Source organism: Schistocerca piceifrons, chromosome 4 (genome assembly GCF_021461385.2).
Source record: "Schistocerca piceifrons isolate TAMUIC-IGC-003096 chromosome 4, iqSchPice1.1, whole genome shotgun sequence".
NCBI classification, from domain to species: domain Eukaryota; kingdom Metazoa; phylum Arthropoda; class Insecta; order Orthoptera; family Acrididae; genus Schistocerca; species Schistocerca piceifrons.
Window position 1 is genome coordinate 758,850,730 of NC_060141.1, and position 17,419 is coordinate 758,868,148.

At 38.7% G+C, this 17,419-nt stretch overlaps 2 protein-coding genes across 4 annotated transcripts in view; one reads left to right on the forward strand and one right to left on the reverse strand.

The window, feature by feature from the left end:
- The window catches only part of LOC124794792 (transmembrane protein 208), a 54,310-nt gene extending 52,010 nt beyond the window's left edge, over positions 1–2,300 (reverse strand). Inside the window, exons 1-3 of the mRNA XM_047258446.1 lie at positions 2,092–2,300; positions 1,835–1,990; positions 1,555–1,691 (exon numbers count right to left, since the gene is read on the reverse strand). Of these exons, the coding sequence (XP_047114402.1) occupies positions 1,555–1,691; positions 1,835–1,990; positions 2,092–2,097 (299 nt within the window). The 5' untranslated portion in view covers positions 2,098–2,300. The remainder of the gene's footprint in view (positions 1–1,554; positions 1,692–1,834; positions 1,991–2,091) is intronic.
- A 210-nt stretch (positions 2,301–2,510) lies between these two features.
- Positions 2,511–17,419, forward strand: part of LOC124794791 (palmitoyltransferase ZDHHC3) — a 118,916-nt gene continuing 104,007 nt past the window's right edge. The window contains exon 1 of one of the 3 annotated variants that reach the window (XM_047258443.1): positions 2,511–2,640. The gene's annotated coding sequence lies outside the window, so the exon portion shown is untranslated. The remainder of the gene's footprint in view (positions 2,641–17,419) is intronic. The other 2 variants (XM_047258444.1, XM_047258445.1) reach the window with 2 other exon arrangements.

Genomic DNA, 17,419 nt, shown 5'->3' on the forward strand with positions numbered 1-17,419 from the left:
TGAGTAGATGCTCCCTGAAAAGGTTTTTCAATAAAGAATGGATTTGACAGCTGTAGTGTAAACACTCACTCTTTCTTTGCATACAAAATTAATTATATTTCATCAGTACTACAGGCATTCAATCATATAAGGCCACTCCAACTTCTTTCATGGAAATCAAAAAATAATTAATGCTCCTTTTGATATAGTTATTGCATTCAGCCATATATGTAACATAACTTTTACACGATATTTTTCCAGACTAAAATTTGCCACTGTTAGCCTCCTATTCCCCTACTTAAAAGAGTATATGAACATGTATTCTTAAAAGAACTGGAAAATGTAGTGTTCTTGAGAATGATAGCACATATCTGGATCTGAGACAGTTATAATTTGGATTCCAAAAGTGTCTCTCCACTAAACATGTCATCAACCGACCATGTATCAAAATATCTGAAGGACAAAATTTCAGCTACTGGGATTTCTTATGATGTCTCTAGGGTGTACATAAAAATCTCAACATACTTTTGAGAAATTCAAGGTTTACGGTTTTCGAGATACAATAAATAAGGGATTAATTTCATATTTTGCTGGTGCAAAGTAGAAAATAGTTAAATAAAGAAGCTTTTCGAGTTTTTTCTACCAAGAGGTAACAGAATACTGACACATTTGCATGAACCTCGTCCTAGCTGAAGCAATGTCGCCCTGCAAGGGTACTTGAATGTAAGCTGATGGAAGACTAGTCTGAAAAATTAGCAATGTTCCCAACTTTTGCATATCAACCACTCACCATCTCAACTATACAAGTTGTTAGCTTTACTTCTTACATTACATGCATTCTACCAAGGACTTTCCATTAGCAGAAAAGAATATTTTGTATAGTTCAAGTATTTTTTGTGATGAATCTTTTCATGAAAGAGGATATTTAAGATGCAAGTATTAGTAAGAAGCCCAATGAGCTGAAACAACAGTAGGAACAATAAGGAATCCATCCCCAAATTTCATGGAGGCAACTGTTCAAAACAGTAGGCCTACTAACAAGTCTCACAATATATTTACTCTCCAACAAAGTTTGTGGTGAAGAATTGGGAACAATTTGAAAATAACAGCAGCATTCAAAAATATGACAGTACGAAGAAAAATAACATTCACTATTCACAAATTACCCTTATGCTGAAAGGGGCAAACTGTGGAGCCATAAAAGTATTTGAATTGACAATTCATGACTTTAAAGCACTGGCTGATAATGAAAGCTTTGAAAATAAAATGAAAATATTTTTGTTTGATGACTCCTCCAACCACAAAGATAAATTCCCGGTACATACTGCTCGCCAGGTAATTTTTTAAATTTTGTATTAAATTCATATTTTAAAAAATTCAGTTCATGTAAATAACCAGCATATGGCCAAGTTTTCACAGGGAATATATACCTTACTTGTAAACATACATATTGCAGCAGTTTGTCGCAAGTATGAACCATAAAAAATGCAAATAATTAAGCGCACCATACATGTGTATCTTCTGACAAGCAACTAAGTTATCAGCTGTAACGTTTGTGAACCATAATGTACTCACTCGGCTATTCCACCTTCCATGTTGAGATCAACTCCACTGTCCACAAGCTGGCCAGATTCAGTATACTTTGGTTTTGCCATGTATGCCATAAACTGGTAGCTTCCAATATAAGACGCTGCTGCCAATAGGAAGAAGAGCTAGGACAAAAATAATAACATTATTTGGAGGTTTACTTCTAGATTGGAGTGAAGTGAACATGCTGTTATGTTCTGTTTTTCATAAAATAGGTCTACTGCAAATACTACATTCCGACTGTCTAACATAATCTAAAACAACTTACAATATTTGCAACCGTGAAAACATCAGATAAGACCACTGTAACTGTCAGATATACACCATTTGCTACAAAAACCATTTTCCTGTAAAAATGTAATGTGTCCATATTTTCTTCTACAATCTGTTTCTGTCCTTTCGTTGCCTGTTTGCCTTTTTGGGGCTGGAAAGTACACGGAAAAAAACAATCGGAAAATCATATTAAACACTTATAATTACTGTCTAACAAATATGTTTTATGAAAATTATGTTTGTTCCACTTACAGCCATTGTTTACGACAGTATATAAACAAACTAAATTGTCAAATTATCAACGTTATCTATGAAAATGTCGTGTAGATAATTGGGATGTTCCTTTAGAACAGTTTAATTTTATATATGTATAATTATTACATATCAAATGATACAGCAGAAACATGCGTTTAGTAGCAGACGAAGCTCCACGTTTTCCCCACTTCCACAACAATGCAGGTTAGCCAAAATGTGTTGATGTAAAACGGAAAGGTGCGGCATCAATTAATTACGTTATATTTCGTGAACAGCTATTAATTGGAAGTTTCAAATATCATAATGCTGTCTTGTTTTATTATGACGGTCTAGTTATCTTAATTCTTAAAAGTTAGTACGGAACAAGACTTGAGAGCATAAAATATTTCACATTCACTTATTTGACAGTGTTGGTACTAGTCTATCGCAGCTGATAAACTGCTAGTAGAGATGATTTGAGAAACAACAGCATGGAAAGTGAAAAAGTGGCGCATGAAATGTAAGCGTGGTGAAGCTGGTTTGTGATGGTGCTGAAAGTAAGAAATGGTATGATGTTTGAGCTTGAGACCACACGCTGACCATCCATATTAATGTTTTTGTAAATACGTTCTGCCTGAATACATACTACATCGTCCCGACCATTATTTTTGTTGACACACAAACAAATATTTGAAGTAAATTTCAAAATTTTAACGTTATCGTAATAATTTTCCACAGTAAATAGATACAGCTCTTTATATTGACATATCAACATAACCCCTTTCCTGAAGTCCATACTCGTAGAAACTGGCACCCAACATAATGTTGCAATAAATGACAACACCCAGTTACTACATGCACTAGACAAAACTAAGCAGTATGTGTAATACTGGATGTTACAAGAAATTGCTCCAATGCAGATAAGGCTGCTTTAATCACAACAAGTGAAAAGTGTGAAGAAAGATGGCACTAACATTACAGATGTTTGGTGATTACGTGAATTATTAGTAAGATAGAAGGATTTGGTTAATGGCAGGAATTACATTTTTGGGGCTTTGACATTTAGAGACACGTAATAAAACGGTAAAGAAATTGTAGAATGTGTATTACGAAACTCGTAATGAATTTGATACAATGTAGTTGATTATCAGTGCTATCCAAATACAACATATCATTGCACAAACGTGCATTTTAAGCGTATAATTATCAAAATTTGTGCGTATGGGCGTCTCCTTCTTTGATGACAGTAACAATTACAGCTAAAGAAACGCCATTTATTCCCCAAGAATAAACCTGGAACTGTTTTGTTGAATGGAGGGGAGAGAAGCTATTAATATTTACTAATTACTTATCCTGTACAAGTAAACAATAGTACTATTGTATAAAGTTTGTTGAGAAAACCAGTGTGCGACATGCTCATATTATACCCACCTTCAAGTACCCACAGTTTGATGCAAGTAAAGCACTTTTTTCATATCAGTTTAGAATTAACTGTGGAATACATGAGTGATATTAATAATATCAATTTAATTTTATATCTGAGTTTAGTTTTAGGCCTAACAGTGAAATGTTGTATTTTAGGTCGATATCGCTTAGCAAGGTCCTGTTATGCAGAGCTGGAACTTTGTGTTCCTTGTGTCCATTCTGGTATACCAGATTCTTCTTTCTAGTGCAGTGAGAAAGAATCTACCAAAACAGGTCACCTTTGTGAAATCTGAAAATGAAGCTTTTTGTCCATTGCCTCACTCCAGAGAAAAATAAACAACAGCAATCTCCAATCTTCTTTCTTGTTACAAATTTGAGCACTGGAGAGTTTATATCGATATGCCATCTAGGCTGTAGTATTTGTTGACTGATATGTGATATGGAGATTAAATTGGAACCTTTCCGTTTTATATGTATCATTTGAAAATTCAGTTGATGTGCGGGTCACTGTGACGAGGAATCTGATATGGAATTCATTATTTCTTCTTTTTCCATGTTTGTATATTTTATTTATTTACTGGGCCAGTAAATCTTACATATATAGAGTTTATGACAGTTGTTGGACCATGTTTTAGATGATAACAACATTAGACAGTTATTCTACTTTGTTACCCATATAATGAGACACACTATAAAAGCAGTTCGTTATTACCCGTCGTATTTAATTTAATTATGAATTTTAATATGAAAGAATTTATCTTGAAGCCTGAATTTTTATTTTTGTGTGTAGCAACAATTGATATCAAATCAAATACATTTTATACTCAGAAAATGAGTAAAGATGACACCTGTCACACTTGCCAGCACCCTGAATGTAGTCGTGGTGTTAGACTAGTGGGTAAGATCTCTTTTGAGTGTTTTGCATATGAGAATAGTTTTGAGTCAATGGTGATCACACAGTCCAACATGTGGTAAGCAGAGGTATTGTTGTTGTTGGGCAATAAGCATGCTCAGCATTGTGTTTATGAGCACCTGTGGTCTATATCTGCATGATTACTCTGTGATTCACACTTTAGTGTCTGGCAGAGGGTTCATGTAATCACTTTTAGGCTGTTTATCTACCATTCCACACCAGGACAGCACATGGAGTAAATGGAAACCTTTTTGCATGTAGATGAGCTTTGGTATCTTTTATTTCATGATAATGGTCATTCCTGTTTTGGCATTCAGAGGTGAAAGTTAGTCATTGTAATTTCGTGTAAAGATCATGCTGCAGTGCAAATGCCTTTGTCTTAATGAGTGCCCTGTAAACTTGCTTATCATATGATTCATAACACCGTCGCCCCTGTTTTGTGATTATACAAAATTAGCTGCCCATGTTTGAACTATTCAGTAACTCAAGGATGCAGTAATGTGCAGCAGTCCCCTAGAAGAGGCAAGACAAGCATAGTGTCGGCAGTCTTTTTAGTAGATTTGTTGCACCATAGGCCTACACGTATTCTGCCAATGAAACACAGTCTTAGGTTTGCCTTTCCTACTTTATCCTCTCTCTGATGGCTCCAGTTTAAGTTGTTCATAATTGTAATCCCTGGGTATCTAGTTGAATCAACAACCTTTAAATTTGTGTGCTTTATCATGTAACCAAATTTAATCGAACTTCTGGTATACTCTAATTGAGGAACTCACACATTTTATTATTCAGAGTTAGTTGTCACTTTTGTACCATGCTGTTATCTTGTATAAATAATTTGTAATTAGTTTTGATTTTTACTTTACTTGACAATAAACAACAATATCATGTGAAAACAGTCTTAAGAGGACTGCTCAGATTTTCTCTCTTAAATTAATGACCTGTGACATTTCTAAAGGACTATCATGAATCTGGCTGCACAGTGCGGTGTTGTTCCATTGGAGATTCTGCTTGTGAGGAATGATGTCAAAAGCCTTCTGGAAATGCAGAAATATGGAATCAGCTTGGTTCCCCTGTTAACAGCACTCATTACTTCGAGTGAACAAAGGACCAGTTATATTTCACAAGAACAATGTTTTTGACTCTGTTATGGTTTGTGTCAATAGATTGTTTTCTTCAGAGTATATTGGAACACAGTATTTCTTTCAAAATCCTGCTTCAAGTAGTTTCACTGATATGTGTCTATGACCCAGTGGATTCCCTTGCGTGTATATTGCTGTGACCTGTGCAAATTTCCATTCTCTAGGTACAAACTTTTTGTAGAGCAAATAGTTGTATATGATTTCTTAAAATGGAACTATTTCAAAAGCATACTGTGAAAGGAGCCCAACTGAGATACAGTTTTAATTATTAAGTGGCTTATTTTGCTTTGCTATACTTGGTTATCTACTTCCAAATTGCTGATGTTGGCAGCTGTTCTTGGTTTGAGTTTGTGGTATCATGTATCGATATCACCCCATGGGCATCATAGCAATGGAATTTCACTGATAGCAGTCTCATGGGATCTGGTAGACCCATGGCTGCTGAGCCATGCTTCTAGCAGCTCTGGACTATAAGCACCCTCTGCTACCGTTATATAGGACGGCCCGTGACAGGCACTCAACCCATTTGTGCTCAGAACCACTTTGCTATGACCATCATTCATGCTTAGCACACAGACCCTCTTTCTTGTTGACACTGAGATAGCTGGCCTCTATATTTCTTGCTGCATTATTTGTAATGAGTCTTCATTCACTTGGAGAAATATAAGTTAAGTATATCTTTTGACTGTGATCTCCTGTTCACTAATCATTTCTGCTCCTGTCCAGATTTTCTATGATGACAGTTGGTGTACCTTTATGTAGCCCACCTCTCCAAGTCATACACAGCAGAGTTCTATAGTATCTAGTGTCTCTTCGTTGACGAAAGAATTTTGGAAAAGCATGTTTAGTAATTCTGCTTTGGTAGTGCTGTCATCAGTAACATTACCATTGCTGCCTTATAACTTTTTAAAAGCACCCATGAGAACATCTACATGTGGAGCAGGCATATTCTGTGACTTCCAAATCCGCACAGTAGCTACTCAGGTGAAGTTTCATGTGATGTGTGAGAAAGAACTACATCCAGCCAGCATGCTTTGAGAAACTGTGAAAATACAGGTTTGTTACAATGTAGTAGTCTTCAGTCCAAATACTACAGCTCTCCATGTACCAGCTTTACTAGTTCTTGATGCCTCAGGATGTGTCCTATTAACTGATTCTGTATTTCAGGCATGTTGTGCCACACATTTCTTTTCTCACTAACTTGTTTTAGTACCTCTTCCGTAGTTATTTGATCTCTCCCACTTCATTATTTTTCTGGCACCCTAGAGGCATTCAGTCTTATGGTGTGTAGTGGTCATAAGGTTTTGGCTCGTCAGCATGTATCTTACCAATAGTGAGGCCTGTTTCATTAATGCATTTATTTAATTGTCCTTCCCAGAATCCTTTCACAATGATACAGGATTTGTCAAGGTAACACAATCAGTTGGTCAAAGTATAATGCACAGCATAAATAACATGATTTAAGAGAATGGGGCAGGTAGCTTAGAAGGATAGGACGGGTGGTTGGCCATGGCCTTGATTTATTTATTTATTTATTTATTTATTTATTTAAGCGCAAACAGACACATACATACACACAAAATTCAAGCTTTCGCAACAAACTGTTGCCTCATCAGGAAAGAGGGAAGGAGAGTGAAAGACGAAAGGAAGTGGGTTTTAAGGGAGAGGGTAAGGAGTCATTCCAATCCCGGGAGCAGAAAGATTTACCTTAGGGGGAAAAAAGGACGGGTATACACTCGCGCGCACACACACACACACACACACACACACACACACACACACACACACACACACACATATCCATCCACACATATACAGACACAGACACATGTCTGCTTGTGTCTGTATATTAGTGGATGGATGTGTGTGTGTGTGCGAGTTTATACCCGTCCTTTTTCCCCCTAAGGTAAGTCTTTCCGCTCCCGGGATTGGAATGACTCCTTATCCTCTCCCTTAAAACCCACTTCCTTTCGTCTTTCCCTCTCCTTCCCTCTTTCCTGATGAGGCAACAGTTTGTTGCGAAAGCTTGAATTTTGTGTGTATGTATGTGTCTGTCTGTGTTTCTATCGACCTGCCAGCGCTTTCGTATGGTAAGTCACATCATCTTTGTTTTTAAATATATTTTTCCCGCGTGGAATGTTTCCCTCTATTATATTTATTTATTTAGTTTTGGTCCTGTGACATCTTGTCAGGTTATTAATTTAACATTATAAAATTCTGTTTCATTCTGAGAGGTATTCATTTACAGAGTAGAAACTGTGGCCCATCAGAAATGACTTCAGCTTTTTTTTTTTTTTTTTTTTTGAACAAGCTGTCTTGCTTTACCAACTTGATGTTGTTAGGAAGGTGGTTATACAATTGTGTGCCTCTATGAAGGACACTCTGCTGGTAGGCTGATGTTCTGGCATATGAGACATGAATGTTATTGCCATTCCTCGTTGTGTAATTGTGCACAGAGCTGTTCAGCTGATAGGCATTGGAGGTTCTTAAATATTCTCTTACTAAGACTGTTGTTTCAAATATATATCGGCATGGAAGGTTCAGTATCTTTAGAGTAGGAAAAAGAGAGTGACATGAACCTTGCCTCTTTATGGTGCAGATGATTCTGATAGCTCATTTCTGGGTTTTGAAAACAGGTAGACTATAGGGTGCATTCCCCCAAAAGATTATTCCATATCGGATTGCTGACTGGAAATGTGTGTGATATACCTGTATTGCTACTTCTCTATTACAGCTTATGCTTAGTATCCGTAGCATGTAACAGATTGATGATAGCTTGGTTGTAAGAGCTTTAATGTGGGTATTCCACTTAAGATCACTCTGCAGATATATTCCTAGGAACTTATTATCATCAACTAATTTTACGATTTTGTTGTTTATTTTCAATGCATGTTCATTTTGTTGTTTATAGTGGGATGTTTGAAAGTTCATGTCCACTGTTTTCCCAGTGTTAATTGTAAGTTTATTTTTTTCAAACCAGTGTGTTAGCTCCAGCAATGGTGCATCTGTAGTTAATTGAAGCTCTTTTTGGTCTGACACTATAATCAAAATACTGGCATCATCTACAAATAAAGTTTTCTTTTTGGCATGGACAGTGTCATTCAGGTCATCAATATACAAAAGAAAGAGTATAGGACCTAATGTTGATCCTTGTGGCACACCATATTTGCTGGTAGTTTTTTCTGATGTGTATGTTGTTGTTCTTAAAATGTTTTCAGTTATTGTGTCTTGTCTGTGAACAACTTTCTGTTGCCGGCAAGTAAGATATGATCTAATCCATTCATTTGGAATACCTCTAATTCCCTTTCTTTCCAACTTACGTAGTAGGACACAATGATCTAAAATGTCAGATGCTTTGGATAGGTCCAAGAATATTCCAGTAGCCATTTCCTTCTCATTTACAGCTTTTAGAATGGAGTGCAAATATTCATAGACTGCTGTTGTTGTGGATCTACATTGCCTGAAGCCATGCTGATGATTTGACAGCAATGAGTTTTTGTTAACAAACAATGGCAACCTATTATAAAAGAGCTTCTCAAAAATTTTTGAGAAGCCACTAAGCTGTGCTACAGGTCTGTAATTGTTAACATTGTCTGTGGCTCCCTTTTTGTGCAAAAGGGTTACTTTTGCAATCTTTAGAAGATTTGGAAAGGTACCTGTGGAAAAGGGTCTTTGTGATCTTTGCCTTCGTGATCCAAGAAAACCCAAATCAGAATGGAAGGAAAGAGCAGCTCCATCCTCTCAATTATGAGGTCAGTGCCCTTAGAGCTGTGCTGCCTTATTTAATAATTCTCTAACGAATAATGTTTCTTCATTTACACACAAATTGTTTCATGTGGCTTGCAATATAAAACACAGTTTTCTTCTTCACTGTCCATACACACTGATGACACCCACTGATGACTCCTTGGTTGAAAAGATGCTCTGTGCCCCTTTACTCAATTCCAGGCTCTATATTCAACCATGTGCTACTGCATATCTGAAAAACTAAACCAACAGCCACTACTATCATGCATTATAAATAGTGCCACCTGGTCCTTATGAAAGCAGTAAATCGAGTACTAAAGGTCCTTTAGTTATCCCCCTCCATTATTGTTCTCTATCCTAGGTCCTCTAAGTAATAATTAATTGTGTAATATGCATTAGTTGTGAAGAATGTTTTAGCTGCATTTTCAAACAGTTGTTTTAGTAATCTTTCTGACTTCCTTTGGCAGTTTATTATACAATTTTGTCACCTGCTATAAAATGTTGTTTTGAGTTTTTGCTTTTTTTTCTTGGATAAATGTAACTCTAAACTGGCTGTTCTTCTGTAATTATGTATAGAATTGCTAGTGCAGCATTTATTTTTTTTCCCTGCATCACAGATTGGTATATGTACTCACTAGGTGCAGCAAAGGTGCTCTAGTCTTTTTTTTATATATATATATATATATATATATATATATATATATATATATATATATAAAAAAATAGAGGGAAACACTCCACGTGGGAAAAATATATCTAAAAAGAAAGATGATGAAACTTACCAAACAAAAGCGCTGGCAGGTCGACAGACACACAAACAAACACAAACATACACACAAAATTCTAGCTTTCGCAACCAATGGTTGCCTCGTCAGGAAAGAGGGAAGGAGAAGGAAAGACAAAAGGATATGGGTTTTAAGGGAGAGGGTAAGGAGTCATTCCAATCCCGGGAGCGGAAAGACTTACCTTAGGGGGAAAAAAGGACAGGTATACACTCGCGCACACACACACATATCCATCCACACATACACAGACACAAGCAGACATTTGTAAAGGCCTTTACAAATGTCTGCTTGTGTCTGTGTATGTGTGGATGGATATGTGTGTGTGTGCGCGAGTGTATACCTGTCCTTTTTTCCCCCTAAGGTAAGTCTTTCCGCTCCCGGGATTGGAATGACTCCTTACCCTCTCCCTTAAAACCCATATCCTTTTGTCTTTCCTTCTCCTTCCCTCTTTCCTGACGAGGCAACCATTGGTTGCGAAAGCTAGAATTTTGTGTGTATGTTTGTGTTTGTTTGTGTGTCTGTCGACCTGCCAGCGCTTTTGTTTGGTAAGTTTCATCATCTTTCTTTTTATATATATATATAAAGGAAGGTAATGTTGACTTCGGTGCTTGTGCTGACATGCGACTCATTGCTCTACTAGCATCAAGCACATCAGTACGTAGCATCAACATGTTAGTGTTCATGACGAACGTGGTTTTGCAGTCAGTGCAATGTTTACAAATGCGGAGTTTGCAGATGCCCATTTGATGTATGGATTAGCACGGGGCAATAGCCATGGCATGGTACGTTTGTATCGAGACAGATTTCCAGAACGAAGGTGTCCCGACAGGAAGACGTTTGAAGCAATTGATCGGCGACTTAGGGAGCACGGAATATTCCAGCCTATGACTCGCGACTGGGGAAGACCTAGAAAGACGAGGACACCTGCAATGGACGAGGCAATTCTTCGTGCAGTTGACGATAACCCTAATGTCAGTGTCAGAGAAGTTGCTGCTGTACAAGGTAACGCTGACCACGTCACTGTATGGAGAGTGCTACGGGAGAACCAGTTGTTTCCGTACCATGTACAGTGTGTGCAGGCACTATCAGCAGCTGATTGGTCTCCAGTGGTACACTGCTGTGAATGGTTCATCCAACAATGAGTCAATCCTCATTTCAGTGCAAATGTTCTCTTTACAGATGAGGCTTCATTCCAACTTGATCAAATTGTAAATTTTCACAATCAACATGTGTGGGCTGACGAGAATCCGCACGCAATTGTGCAATCACGTCATCAACACAGATTTTCTGTGAACATTTGGGCAGGCATTGTTGGTGATGTCTTGATTGGGCTCCATGTTCTTCCACCTACGCTCAGTGGTGCATGTTATCATGATTTCATACGGGATACTCTACCTGTGCTGCTAGAACATGTGGCTTTACAAGTACAACACAAAATGTGGTTCATCCACGATGGAGCTCCTGCACATTTCAGTCGAAGTGTTCGTACGCTTCTCAACAACAGATTTGGTGACCGATGGATTGGTAGAGGCGGACCAATTCCATGGCCTCCACGCTCTCCTGACCTCAACCCTCTTGACTTTCATTTATGGGGGCATTTGAAAGCTCTTGTCTACGCAACCCCGGTACCAAATGTAGAGACTCTTCGTGCTCGTATTGTGGACGGCTGTGATACAATACGCCATTCTCCAGGGCTGCATCAGCTCATCAGGGATTCCATGCAACGGAGGGTGGATGCATGTATCCTTGCTAACGGAGGACATTTTGAACATTGCCTCTAACAAAGTGTTTGAAGTCACGCTGGTACGTTCTGTTGCTGTGTGTTTCCATTTCATGATTAATGTGATTTGAAGAGAAGTAATAAAATGAGCTCTAACATGGAAAGTAAGCATTTCCGGACACATGTCCACATAACATATTTTCTTTCTTTGTGTGTGAGGAATGTTTCCTGAAAGTTTGGCCGTACCTTTTTGTAACACCCTGTATACAGTTCTTTACAATGAGCCCTATTACTACTTCCAGTTGTTACTTTTGTGGCCTTTTTCTTCAGTTTAAAAACTGTGTCCATGTTCGTGCCTTTGATCCCCAGAAAAGAATCCCTTAGCTACGAACTGATTGTATGTAGGCATAGTATGTCACCACAAGACGTTGACTGTTGCAAACTGATGCTAATACCATATGAGCGTAGCATGCTGATGACATTCATTTTGCTAATATCTTTCTATATTCACTCGATGTTAACTGACAGTCAGTGTCTATGCCTAAAAACTTTGTTTATGCTACACAGTCTGTCGTTAATGTGACGGAGTTGTTACCCCTCTTTACATTGAAGTGCATAGTGTTCATTTTCTTTATGTTCAATGTTAATTTATTACATACTCTCCAACGGTAAACATCCTTGAGGGTTTCATATCCTTTCCCTGATAGGAGTTCTGATCTTTTATCAGTGATGATGTTGCTATCATCGGCAAAGAGAACTTTTCCTCCATTTCTTACACTGTCTAGAAAGTGATTAATGAATATTAAGACCAGGATCGGACACAATAAACTTCCCCTAGGAACATCTGTGTTGCAGATGTGTGAACAATCTCTACCTTTTGTATCCTGTTTTCCAAGTAAGATTGAAACCACTTATTCGCTGTTCCCCTTATACCTAGCGTGTCTAGCTTTTACAATAGTATTTTATGACCAATAGTCTCCAAATCCTTGAGTAAGTCCAAGAAAACACCTGTAACACAATTGTCCCTTATCAAGTGTTTCAAGTACCACATTTGTGAACTTTGCAGTGGTTCATATTATACTTCTTCCACTTGTGAAACCAAACTGCTTCATTAAAGAGGTTGTATTTATTCATGTAACTGACCTGCCAAGTTAGCTGAGAGCACTAATGCCCTGCTTCCTGGACTCTGGTAGGCGCGCCAGGCGGATTAACTATGAGGGCTGGTGTGCCAGCCAGCCTGGAAGTGGTTTTTAGGCAGTTTTCCACATTCCACTAGGTGAATACTGGGCTGGTCCCTGCGTTCCGCCTCAGTTACATGACTTGCAGACATTTGAAACACATCTTTACTGTTTCATGATTTACTCTGGATGCCAACAGTTGGGGTACACTGATTCCATCCCTGAGGGTACGGGGTGGTGGCAGGAAGGGCATCTGGCCACCACTTCAAATTAACCGTGTCAAATTCACTGTAACCACGCCGACCCTGTGAAAACAGCAGGACAACGGCGAAAGCAAAAGAAGAAGTTTTATTCATGTAACTCATCAGTATCTCTTTCATGGTTGCTTCAAAGAAGAAGATTTATTTATGTAACTCATCAGTATCTCTTTCATGATTGCTTCAATTATTTTTGAGAGTGAAGGAGGTGAAGCTGGCCTGCAGTTCTCAATGCTTTCCATATTACTTACCTTTAGTGAGGGCACCACTCTTTTACGCTTTAGGTACTCTGAAAAACTCCTGAACTAAAGATTCATTTATTATGTTACTGGAGCTTGTATGCTATCTATAGATGCCTTTAGAATGGAGACAGGAAATTCTTATATGTCTGCTGGCATCTTGCAGTTTAATTGTTGTATAGTCTTCCTAACTTTAAACTCTTTTGTGAGAAATGACATCATTGTGCATGCTGTGTAAGTCATTGCAGGTGCTACATGTGTTTTAGGAAGGTTTTGATGCACCTTCTCTGTAGTACCAGAGAAATAATCATTTACAAGTTTTGCTGATTCCTGAGGATTTTCTATTATCGTATCCTCATCTTTGATTTGTATGGTATTATACTTGTGTCTGCCTTTTCCAGTTTCTTGTTTTACACTGTCCCACACCATTTTGCTTTTATTTTTTGCATTATACATAGTGATTATAATTAAAGTTACAGTTTCATACTGCTGTAGAAATAACACCACTGGTCAGGATGACATCAAAAGGGGGAAAATGTATGGAAGAAGAAAAATAAATAGCTACAAAATGTAGCAATAGATGGCACTGTAAGCATCATAATTTAATAATGGTTGACTACAAATGACAAATGAATCATACAACAATGCCTAAGGTGTATGTTTGACTCCAAACAAACTGTACTACTCAGTGTGCATGGGTGTACAGGTGTGATACTATTAGTTATGTAAGCCCATCTACCACGGAAAGGTTATGTCACATCGGATGGGAAGAATTGGTTTTTAATTGTTCTCGGGCCAAAAACCGCTTAAAAAGAATCAATCACATGGGTTTTTAATTGTCCTGAGGTGAAAAACCGCATAAAAAGCATAAATCAAAATCAGATCGGATTATTAATTTTTGTGTGACTGGTGCAAAATATGTTCAATATGCTGTCCTCTGTTTTCTGCAACAAGTTGAAATCAAGAAACAGCATGTTCCACACTGATAGAAGTTTTTCCAGGGTCATGATCAGAATGTGCTGTGCAGTGCTTGCCTTCAATGCAGGTAACACTGGACATAACATCTTTCAAATAGCCCCAGAGCCAGAAGTCGCACAGATTAAGATCAGGTGATCAGGAAATGGGGGCTGATAATTCTAGCATTTCCGAAATGGCACTTCAGCAGCTGCTTAACTAGTTTTGCAATATGCAGAGGTGGAATGATGAGGTTGCGCAAAAGACACTCATAGCACTTACCAGTGACAGTACTGGTAACAGGACCAGAAGCACATGTCTCTTTGAAAAAATATGGCCCTATGATAAATGATGCCATAAACCCACACCCACAGTGACCTTTTCAGGATGAAGTGGCACGGTCTGATTCGAGTGTGGATTTTCTGTTGTCCATATTCGACAGTTCAGTGTATTGATGTATCCGGTCAGATGGAAGTGGGCTTCATCTGTCCATAAAATCCACTGCCGATCATTGTCCACTTCATGCGAACAAGAAATTCTAAAGCAAAGGTCTCTCTTGTTGCCAGGTCAACAGGAAGCAACTCATGCACATGGGTAATTTTGAATGGATAGCAAAGAAGGATGTTTCGTAAGATTTTATGCACCATGCTCATGGGTATGTTCAGTGTTCGGGCAATTCTCCATGCACTACATGTTTGCACACCACCACTCATCTCCTCCTGCATCGCTGTGGCCACTGCTTCCACTCACTTCGAATCAATTCTTTTCCTGCCTCTACCAGGTTGCACACCAAAAGAACCCTTCTTTTCGAATTTCCAAATCATTTTCTCCAGACCCACGGCAGTCATTGGACCAACGCCTTTTTTCAAACCCTTCAGTGTTCGGAACTTCTGCAGAGCGATGTGTGCACAGTCATCATTCTTGTAATACAGCTTTACAAGCAGAGTGCAATCCTGAATTGAGAGTAACTATTCATGCCTCTAAGTATTATTAAGCTAGTTTTGTGGGTAGGGACCCTTTCCAGGACTTCACGTAATTTGTTGAAGAAATTGCTCACATTACTACTAGATGAGCAGTAAACACACAGAACAATTATCTTCTTATAAGCACTAGCTTTGTTACTTTGATGGCCGACAATTCAAAGTGTTTATCTACACTAACTTAAAGTGTATGCCACCCCTGATGTAGATACATGATCCCCTACCTTTTAAGGTAGATCTGCCGTAGGAACTTGCACATTCGTATCATGACAACACTATCTGCTGCAATTCATCATCTCTGCACCAGTGCACTGTAATGCACACTGCCAAGCTCGAAGGCTGTAATTCAACTTCGTGCTGATATACTTTGTTCTTAACCAGACTGCACATTTTGATGAATGATAGATAATTCTGAATGAATGTCCATGGAGCTTCCACACTCCAGTGTGGTGCATTCTACTTCCCACATACACAGTGTAGAAATCTCTTCAACTGGTTGAGAAACTTTTAACAGAGGGGAGCCTGTTGTCTTGGTTTATCCTAAAAAAGGCCTACTTCTCCTATCCATCACAATAGGTGTTTGACCATGTGTGGCCCTTACACCCATCCAGCACACTCTCACTTATCAACTCCACCAACCTCTCTTTCCCAGACCTGTTGAGGTTTAGACCATGCATAGTGTAGCACCATCTGCCAATAGTCCCCACCGGCACTAGTGTGATATGCTCCCGGCCAGCAGTCACCAGCGCCATCTCCAGCTCCATATCTACATGCCTTACAACACTGCTAAGATGAGACTGGTAATGCCGCTGGAACAGTGCCACTGTGCTCAGATTGGTGCAACCAGTTAGCCTTATTCAGGTCATCACCTATATTGTATGCCTTGTTTCTGTCCAGGCTGTTTCCTGCCGCACACACTATCTTTCATGAAGTCTTTATAAAATGGCCCCAAAACGTCAATCACCTGATCCAGCCTAGCTCTCTGCTCGAAAATGCTGGTGACCTGATACTCCTCCCCTAATGTCTCCTGTAATAGAGAGACTACTCCTCTGCTATGACAGCTATCGAGCTTGCAGTCCCCTCATCTTCCTAACATTAGTGTTACTCTTAATCTTTCTAATCATGGGCATAGTCTGCTGCACATATCCTATTTCTACACTATTTTGAGGCTCCTCTCCCCTCAACTCCGGCAAGTGAAACTTATTGCTGGAAGCCACAACAAAACTGTCAGACTACATCCTCCTCCTGCTAGCTCTCCTCCCAACTGCTATCTCCCCACCAGACCCCTCACTACTACCTTCCCTCATTCTCATCGGCTTTAACCTAACTTGATCCAACTGAATTTGTAGCTGAGTTAGCCCCTATTCTAAGTATAATCTAACATAGATCCCTTGAACAAAAAACCGTCCCCAGTTCTTGGAAAAAAGCACAAGTCACATCCATCTACAAGAAGGGCAGTAGAAGTTATCCACAAGAGTACCGTCCTATAGCCTTGACATCGATTTTTTGTAGAATCGTAGAACATATTCTGAACTCAAACATATTGAGGTATCCTCAATACCTACCAGCATGGGTTCCAAAAACGTTGATCATGTGAAACCCAACTGTGTTTTCTTCACTTAACATACTAAAAGCTTTGGGTGAAGGCAACCAGGTAGATGCAGTGATTCTCGATTTCCGAAAAGCATTTGACTCAGTGCCACGCCTACACTTACTGTCAAAAGTACAAGCATATGGGGTATCAAGTGAAATGTGTGACCAAGTTGAGGACTTCTTGGTAGGGAGGATGCAGCATGTTATCTTGGATGGAGAGTCATCATAAGATGTAGAAGTAACTTCGGGTGTACTACAGGAAAGAGTGTTGAGACACTTCCTGCTCATGTTGTATATTAATGACCTTTGACCTTGCAGACAATATTAATAGCAACCTCAGACTTTTTGCAGATGATGCCATTATATGTGATGAAGTACTATCTGAAAGAAGCTGCATAAATTTTCAGTCAGAATTG